The sequence below is a fragment of the Coregonus clupeaformis genome, unplaced genomic scaffold, assembly GCF_020615455.1.
Source record: "Coregonus clupeaformis isolate EN_2021a unplaced genomic scaffold, ASM2061545v1 scaf0063, whole genome shotgun sequence".
Classification (NCBI taxonomy): Eukaryota; Metazoa; Chordata; class Actinopteri; order Salmoniformes; family Salmonidae; genus Coregonus; species Coregonus clupeaformis.
In genome coordinates this window covers 770,317-780,000 of record NW_025533518.1, presented here as the reverse complement: position 1 = coordinate 780,000, position 9,684 = coordinate 770,317, and the positions used below count along the sequence as shown (strand labels likewise).

Sequence of the window (9,684 nt, the reverse complement as noted above, 5' to 3'; positions counted from 1 at the left end):
GGTAGTGGTAGAGATATTACAGATAGAAATGCTACTAGTGGTAATGGTAGTAGGATAGATATTGCAGGTAGAAATGCTACTAGTGGTAATGGTAGTAGGATAGATATTACAGGTAGAAATGCTACTAGTGGTAATGGTAGTAGTAGAGATATTACAGATAGAAATGCTACTAGTGGTAATGGTAGTAGGATAGATATTACAGGTAGAAATGCTACTAGTGGTAATGGTAGTAGGATAGATATTACAGGTAGAAATGCTACTGGTGGTAATGGTAGTAGTAGAGATATTAGAGGTAGAAATGCTACTAGTGGTAATGGTAGTAGTAGAGATATTACAGGTAGAAATGCTACTAGTGGTAATGGTAGTAGTAGAGATATTACAGGTAGAAATGCTACTAGTGGTAATGGTAGTAGGATATATATTACAGGTAGAAATGTTACTAGTGGTAATGGTAGTAGTAGAGATATTACAGGTAGAAATGCTACTAGTGGTAATGGTAGTAGGATATATATTACAGGTAGAAATGCTACTAGTGGTAATGGTAGTAGTAGAGATATTACAGGTAGAAATGCTACTAGTGGTAATGGTAGTAGGATAGATATTACAGGTAGAAATGCTACTAGTGGTAATGGTAGTAGGATATATATTACAGGTAGAAATGTTACTAGTGGTAATGGTAGTAGTAGAGATATTACAGGTAGAAATGTTACTAGTGGTAATGGTAGTAGGATAGATATTACAGGTAGAAATGCTACTAGTGGTAATGGTAGTAGTAGAGATATTACAGGTAGAAATGCTACTAGTGGTAATGGTAGTAGGATAGATATTACAGGTAGAAATGCTACTAGTGGTAATGGTAGTAGGATAGATATTACAGGTAGAAATGCTACTAGTGGTAATGGTAGTAGGATAGATATTACAGGTAGAAATGTTACTAGTGGTAATGGTAGTAGTAGAGATATTACAGGTAGAAATGTTACTAGTGGTAATGGTAGTAGTATAGATATTACAGGTAGAAATGCTACTAGTGGTAATGGTAGTAGGATAGATATTACAGGTAGAAATGCTACTAGTGGTAATGGTAGTAGTATAGATATTACAGGTAGAAATGCTACTAGTGGTAATGGTAGTAGTAGAGATATTACAGGTAGAAATGCTACTAGTGGTAATGGTAGTAGTAGAGATATTACAGGTAGAAATGCTACTAGTGGTAATGGTAGTAGTAGAGATATTACAGGTAGAAATGCTACTAGTGGTAATGGTAGTAGGATAGATATTACAGGTAGAAATGCTACTAGTGGTAATGGTAGTAGTAGAGATATTACAGGTAGAAATGCTACTAGTGGTAATGGTAGTAGTAGAGATATTACAGGTAGAAATGCTACTAGTGGTAATGGTAGTAGGTAGAGATATTACAGGTAGAAATGCTACTAGTGGTAATGGTAGTAGTAGAGATATTACAGGTAGAAATGCTACTAGTGGTAATGGTAGTAGGATAGATATTACTGGTAGAAATGCTACTAGTGGTAATGGTAGTAGTAGAGATATTACAGGTAGAAATGCTACTAGTGGTAATGGTAGTAGGTAGAGATATTACAGGTAGAAATGCTACTAGTGGTAATGGTAGTAGTAGAGATATTACAGGTAGAAATGCTACTAGTGGTAATGGTAGTAGGATAGATATTACTGGTAGAAATGCTACTAGTGGTAATGGTAGTAGTAGAGATATTACAGGTAGAAATGCTACTAGTGGTAATGGTAGTAGGATAGATATTACAGGTAGAAATGCTACTAGTGGTAATGGTAGCAGTAGAGATATTACAGGTAGAAATGCTACTAGTGGTAATGGTAGCAGTAGGGATAGTTGTAATATTAGTGTTAATAATAGTGGTGGTAGCATTCATTTTAGTAGTAATAATAGTAGCACGTTTATTTCCCATGTTTAGCCTTTTATTGACCCTATTATTCATTCTAGTTTTCTATTGGCTGTTAACATTTTGTTGTTATTTCTATTATTTATTACATTATTTACTACCATTGTATATTATTATTATTCATTATTATATTACATTGTTGCTTTGGCAATATTGATGCAATGTTTTTCATGCCAAAAAAGCAGCTTGAATTCCAGAGACCGACACAGACAGAGAGAGCATACATTCAAGGGTTTTTCTAAATGTGTACTATTTTCTACATTGTAGAATAATAGTGAAGACATAAAAACTATTAAATAACACATATGGAATCATGTAGTAACCAATAAAGTTTTAAACAAATCAAAATATATTGTGTGAGGGATATATATATATACTGTGTGTGTGTATGTATGTATATATATATATATATATATATATATATATATATATATACATATATATATACACACACACACATACATACATACACACACACAGTGGCTTGCAAAAGTATTCACCCCCTTGGCATTTTTCCTATTTTGTTGCCTTTCAACCTGGAATTAAATTGGATTTTTTGGGGGGTTTATATCATTTCATTTACACAACATGTAGAAACTTGAGCGTGCATAACTATTCACCTCCCCAAAGTCAATACTTTGTAGAGCCACCTTTTGAAGCAATTACAGCTGCAAGTCTCTTGGGGTATGTCTCTATAAGCTTGGCACATCTAGCCACTGGGATTTTTGCCCATTCTTCAAGGCAAAACTGCTCCAGCTCCTTCAAGTTGGATGGGTTCTGCTGGGGTACAGCAATCTTTAAGTCATACCATAGATTCTCAATTGGATTGAGGTCTGGGCTTTGACTAGGCCATTCCAAGACATTTAAATGTGTCCCCTTAAACCACTCGAGTGTTGCTTTAGCAGTATGCTTAGGGTCATTGTCCTGCTGGAAGGTGAACCTCTGTCCCAGTCTCAAATCTCTGGAAGACTGAAACAGGTTTCCCTCAAGAATTTCCCTGTATTTAGTGCCATCCATCATTTCTTCAATTCTGACCAGTTTCCCAGTCCCTGCCGATGAAAAACATCCCCACAGCATGATGCTGCCACCACCATGCTTTACTGTGGGGATGGTGTTCTCTAGGTGATGAGGTGTTGGGTTTGCGCCAGACATAGCGTTTTCCTTGATGGCCAAAAAGCTCAATTTTAGTCTCATCTGACCAGAGTACCTTCTTCCATATGTTTGGGGAGTCTCCCACATGCCTTTTGGCGAACACCAAACGTGTTTGCTTATTTTTTTTCTTTAAGCAATGGCTTTTATCTGGCCACTCTTCTGTAAAGCCCAGCTCTGTGGAGTGTATGGCTTAAAGTGGTCCTATGGACAGATACTCCAATCTCTGCTGTGGAGCTTTGCAGCTCTTTCAGGGTTATCTTTGGTCTCTTTGTTGCCTCTCTGATTAATGCCCTCCTTGCCTGGTCCGTGAGTTTTGGTTGGCAGCCCTCTCTTTGCAGGTTTGTTGTGGTGCCATATTCTTTCAATTTTTTAATAATGGATTTAAAATGGTGCTCCGTGGGATGTTCAAAGTTTCAGATATTTTTTTATAACCCAACCCTGATCTGTACTTCTCCACAACTTTGTCCCTGACCTGTTTGGAGAGCTCCTTGGTCTTCATGGTGCCGCTTGCTTGGTGGTGCCCCTTGCTTAGTGGTGTTGCAGACTCTGGAGCCTTTCAGAACAGGTGTATATACAGTGGGGAGAACAAGTATTTGATACACTGCCGATTTTGCAGGTTTTCCTACTTACAAAGCATGTAGAGGTCTGTAATTTTTATCATAGGTACACTTCAACTGTGAGAGACGGAATCTAAAACAAAAATCCAGAAAATCACATTGTATGGTAATTGGTTGCACCAGATCTTATTTAGGGGCTTCATTGCAAAGGGGGTGAATACATATGCACGCAACAGTTTTCCGTTATTTATCTTTTAGACTTTTGAAAATATATATATTTTCACTTCACCTATTTTGTGTATGTTCATTACATGAAATCCAAATAAAAATCCATTTAAATTACAGGTTGTAATGCAACAAAATAGGAAAAACGCCAAGGGGGATGAATACTTTTGCAAGGCACTGTACATTGTTGCTTTGGCAATATTGACTTATAATAATAATAATATGCCATTTAGCAGACGCTTTTATCCAAAGCGACTTACAGTCATGCGTGCATACATTATTTTGTGTATGGGTGGTCCCGGGGATCGAACCCACTACCTTGGCTTTACAAGCGCCGTGCTCTACCAGCTGAGCTACAGAGGACGTGTGTGTGTGTGTGTGTGTGTGTGTGTGTGGGGGTACCGGTAGCTGTGTGAAGGCCTGTGGTAAGATTGAGGAGAGGGTGTCACAGGAGCTGGTCTGTAGAGTAGGATGCTGATGACTCTGAAGGGCTCCGTTCAACGGACCACTCAATACATCCACCCAGAACTGGACCACCTGCAACGCAGACGCAGTCAGACACACAGATTAGACAGACAGGTTTAACAGACAGAGACAGACAGGTGTGACACAGACAGGTGTATTTGCATTTATTATGGATCCCCATTAGTTCCTGCCAAGGCAGCAGCTACTCTTCCTGGGGTTTATTATGGATCCCCATTAGTTCCTGCCAAGGCAGCAGCTACTCTTCCTGGGGTTTATTATGGATCCCCATTAGTTCCTGCCAAGGCAGCAGCTACTCTTCCTGGGGTTTATTATGGATCCCCATTAGTTCCTGCCAAGGCAGCAGCTACTCTTCCTGGGGTTTATTATGGATCCCCATTAGTTCCTGCCAAGGCAGCAGCTACTCTTCCTGGGGTTTATTATGGATCCCCATTAGTTCCTGCCAAGGCAGCAGCTACTCTTCCTGGGGTTTATTATGGATCCCCATTAGTTCCTGCCAAGGCAGCAGCTACTCTTCCTGGGGTTTATTATGGATCCCCATTAGTTCCTGCCAAGGCAGCAGCTACTCTTCCTGGGGTTTATTATGGATCCCCATTAGTTCCTGCCAAGGCAGCAGCTACTCTTCCTGGGGTTTATTATGGATCCCCATTAGTTCCTGCCAAGGCAGCGGCTACTCTTCCTGGGGTTTATTATGGATCCCCATTAGTTCCCTGCCAAGGCAGCAGCTACTCTTCCTGGGGTTTATTATGGATCCCCATTAGTTCCTGCCAAGGCAGCAGCTACTCTTCCTGGGGTTTATTATGGATCCCCATTAGTTCCTGCCAAGGCAGCAGCTACTCTTCCTGGGGTTTATTATGGATCCCCATTAGTTCCTGCCAAGGCAGCAGCTACTCTTCCTGGGGTTTATTATGGATCCCCATTAGTTCCTGCCAAGGCAGCAGCTACTCTTCCCTGGGGTCAGGGCTCTGTGCAGGCCAGTCAAGTTCTTCCACACCGATCTCGAGAAACCATTTCTGTATGGACCTCGTTTTGTGCATGGGGGCATTGTCATGCTGAAACAAGAAAGGGCCTTCCCCAAAATGTTGCAACAAAGTTGGAAGCACAGAATCATCTAGAATGTAATTGTTTAAGATTTCCCTTCACTGGAACTAAGGGGCCTAGCACGAACCATGAAAAACAGCCCCAGACCATTATTCCTCCTCCACCAAACTTTACAGTTGGCATTATGCAAAGCATGATTCATCACCCTAGAGAACACGTTTCCACTGCTCTAGAGTCCAATGGAGGCAAGCTTTACACCACTCCAGCCATAGTTAGTTGATTCGATAAATAACAGTCATCATATTAATGACAGTCACGTCACGACATAGTATTTCACTGGCTGACTTTCACTTTTACTTGAGTCATTTTCTATTCAGGCATCTTTACTTTTACTCAAGTATGACAATTGGGTACTTTTTCTGATTAAATACGTTTGCCAGCTCCAGGTAGGCTACACAAGTGGACAAATTAATTTGCAATGACTCCAGTGATATCATCATTTCAACATATTTATTGTATCAAATGGTAAGCTACAGTAGCCTCCATTGGTATAGAAATGATTAAGCTAATTGGTGGCCAACAGATGTAATGTCAGTTTCATTGTGGACTCCCCATAAGACGCACGCAAGGGAGTTCCAGAACTTCCATTTCAAATTTCCACTCGCGCTAAACTAAAGACCCAAGAACTGAGCTTGTGTAAAAACCTTCGCTTCATATGGTTTTCCATAAGTAGTCGACATTACAATGCAGTTTAAACCACCTCAGAGGAAATTTCTAATGCGCTCTGGAGCGCCTAAAGTCGTTTTCCTGTCGTCGTCGTTATTCCTTGACGCGCATCAGTTCTAGCGCATTAATATGTCTTATGGAAAAAGGGTTGGAAATAGGTGACTCCATAATTCATCTAAATATCCTACCTACAACTGATAAAAAGTTGTCATGACGTGCGGCTCCATCTCCTCTCCCTCAGCTGCAGCACTCAGTCTGAACACACACACCCCTCCCAACCACAGTCACTCAGCAACAGGCTGCCTCACTGCCTGACAGTCAGCAGGTCACAGTCACTCAGCAACAGGCTGCCTCACTGCCTGACAGTCAGCAGGTCACAGTCACTAAGCAACAGGCTGCCTCACTGACCGACAGTCAGCAGGTCACAGTCACTCAGCAACAGGCTGCCTCACTGACAGACAGTCAGCAGGTCACAGTCACTCAGTAACAGGCTGCCTCACTGACCGACAGTCAGCAGGTCAAAGTCACTCAGCAACAGGCTGCCTCACTGCCTGACAGTCAGTAGGTCAAAGTCAGCAGGTCTTATATATTTGTAAGAAATTGCCATGGCGCCCTCTGTGCTAGTTGGTAACCCTGTCCTCTAGTTGGTAACCCTGTCCTCTAGTTGGTAACCCTGTCCTCTGTGCTAGTTGGTAACCCTGTCCTCTGGGCTAGTTGGTAACCCTGTCCTCTGGGCTAGTTGGTAACCCTGTCCTCTGTGCTAGTTGGTAACCCTGTCCTCTAGTTGGTAACCCTGTCCTCTAGTTGGTAACCCTGTCCTCTGTGCTAGTTGGTAACCCTGTCCTCTAGTTGGTAACCCTGTGCTAGTTGGTAACCCTGTCCTCTGTGCTAGTTGGTAACCCTGTCCTCTAGTTGGTAACCCTGTGCTAGTTGGTAACCCTGTCCTCTAGTTGGTAACCCTGTCCTCTGTGCTAGTTGGTAACCCTGTCCTCTGGGCTAGTTGGTAACCCTGTCCTCTGGGCTAGTTGGTAACCCTGTCCTCTGTGCTAGTTGGTAACCCTGTCCTCTAGTTGGTAACCCTGTCCTCTGTGCTAGTTGGTAACCCTGTCCTCTGTGCTAGTTGGTAACCCTGTCCTCTGTGCTAGTTGGTAACCCTGCCCTCTGTGCTAGTTGGTAACCCTGCCCTCTGTGCTAGTTGGTAACCCTGTCCTCTGTGCTAGTTGGTAACCCTGTCCTCTGTGCTAGTTGGTAACCCTGTCCTCTGGGCTAGTTGGTAACCCTGTCCTCTGTGCTAGTTGGTAACCCTGTCCTCTGGGCTAGTTGGTAACCCTGCCCTCTGTGCTAGTTGGTAACCCTGTCCTCTAGTTGGTAACCCTGTCCTCTGTGCTAGTTGGTAACCCTGTCCTCTAGTTGGTAACCCTGTCCTCTGGGCTAGTTGGTAACCCTGTCCTCTGGGCTAGTTGGTAACCCTGTCCTCTGTGCTAGTTGGTAACCCTGTCCTCTGTGCTAGTTGGTAACCCTTCCCTCTGGGCTAGTTGGTAACCCTGTCCTCTGTGCTAGTTGGTAACCCTGCCCTCTGTGCTAGTTGGTAACCCTGTCCTCTGTGCTAGTTGGTAACCCTGTCCTCTGGGCTAGTTGGTAACCCTGTCCTCTGGGCTAGTTGGTAACCCTGTCCTCTGGGCTAGTTGGTAACCCTGTCCTCTGTGCTAGTTGGTAACCCTGTCCTCTAGTTGGTAACCCTGTCCTCTGTGCTAGTTGGTAACCCTGTCCTCTAGATGGTAACCCTGTCCTCTGTGCTAGTTGGTAACCCTGTCCTCTAGTTGGTAACCCTGTCCTCTGTGCTAGTTGGTAACCCTGTCCTCTAGTTGGTAACCCTGTCCTCTGTGCTAGTTGGTAACCCTGTCCTCTGTGCTAGTTGGTAACCCTGTCCTCTGTGCTAGTTGGTAACCCTGTCCTCTAGTTGGTAACCCTGTCCTCTAGTTGGTAACCCTGTCCTCTGTGCTAGTTGGTAACCCTGTCCTCTAGTTGGTAACCCTGTCCTCTGTGCTAGTTGGTAACCCTGTCCTCTAGTTGGTAACCCTGTCCTCTAGTTGGTAACCCTGTCCTCTGTGCTAGTTGGTAACCCTGTCCTCTAGTTGGTAACCCTGTCCTCTGTGCTAGTTGGTAACCCTGTCCTCTGTGCTAGTTGGTAACCCTGTCCTCTGTGCTAGTTGGTAACCCTGTCCTCTGTGCTAGTTGGTAACCCTGTCCTCTGTGCTAGTTGGTAACCCTGCCCCCTGTGCTAGTTGGTAACCCTGTCCTCTAGTTGGTAACCCTGTCCTCTGTGCTAGTTGGTAAACCTGTCCTCTGTGCTAGTTGGTAACCCTGCCCTCTGTGCTAGTTGGTAACCCTGTCCTCTGGGCTAGTTGGTAACCCTGTCCTCTGTGCTAGTTGGTAACCCTGTCCTCTGTGCTAGTTGGTAACCCTGTCCTCTGTGCTAGTTGGTAACCCTGTCCTCTGTGCTAGTTGGTAACCCTGTCCTCTGTGCTAGTTGGTAACCCTGCCCTCTGTGCTAGTTGGTAACCCTGTCCTCTGTGCTAGTTGGTAACCCTGTCCTCTGGGCTAGTTGGTAACCCTGTCCTCTGTGCTAGTTGGTAACCCTGTCCTCTGTGCTAGTTGGTAACCCTGTCCTCCCTCTGTGCTAGTTGGTAACCCTGTCCTCCCTCTGTGCTAGTTGGTAACCCTGTCCTCCCTCTGGGCTAGTTGGTAACCCTGTCCTCTGGGCTAGTTGGTAACCCTGTCCTCTGTGCTAGTTGGTAACCCTGTCCTCTGTGCTAGTTGGTAACCCTGTCCTCTAGTTGGTAACCCTGTCCTCTAGTTGGTAACCCTGTCCTCTGGGCTAGTTGGTAACCCTGCCCTCTGTGCTAGTTGGTAACCCTGTCCTCTGTGCTAGTTGGTAACCCTGTCCTCTGTGCTAGTTGGTAACCCTGTCCTCTGTGCTAGTTGGTAACCCTGTCCTCTGTGCTAGTTGGTAACCCTGCCCTCTGTGCTAGTTGGTAACCCTGCCCTCTGTGCTAGTTGGTAACCCTGCCCTCTGTGCTAGTTGGTAACCCTGTCCTCTGTGCTAGTTGGTAACCCTGTCCTCTGTGCTAGTTGGTAACCCTGTCCTCTGTGCTAGTTGGTAACCCTGTCCTCTGTGCTAGTTGGTAACCCTGTCCTCTGTGCTAGTTGGTAACCCTTCCCTCTGGGCTAGTTGGTAACCCTGTCCTCTGTGCTAGTTGGTAACCCTGTCCTCTGGGCTAGTTGGTAACCCTGTCCTCTGTGCTAGTTGGTAACCCTGTCCTCTGTGCTAGTTGGTAACCCTGTCCTCTGTGCTAGTTGGTAACCCTGTCCTCTGGGCTAGTTGGTAACCCTGTCCTCTGGGCTAGTTGGTAACCCTGTCCTCTGTGCTAGTTGGTAACCCTGTCCTCTGTGCTAGTTGGTAACCCTGTCCTCTAGTTGGTAACCCTGTCCTCTGTGCTAGTTGGTAACCCTTCCCTCTGTGCTAGTTGGTAACCCTGTCCTCTGGGCTAGTTGGTAACCCTGTC

General features: G+C 44.6%; 1 protein-coding gene across 1 annotated transcript in view; it reads right to left on the bottom strand.

The window, feature by feature from the left end:
• The window catches only part of LOC121580080 (HEAT repeat-containing protein 6), a 116,745-nt gene that overhangs the window by 11,533 nt on the left and 95,528 nt on the right, over nt 1-9,684 (bottom strand). Inside the window, exon 15 of the mRNA XM_045212904.1 lies at nt 4,271-4,405. Coding sequence (XP_045068839.1) covers nt 4,271-4,405 — 135 coding nt within the window. The remainder of the gene's footprint in view (nt 1-4,270; nt 4,406-9,684) is intronic.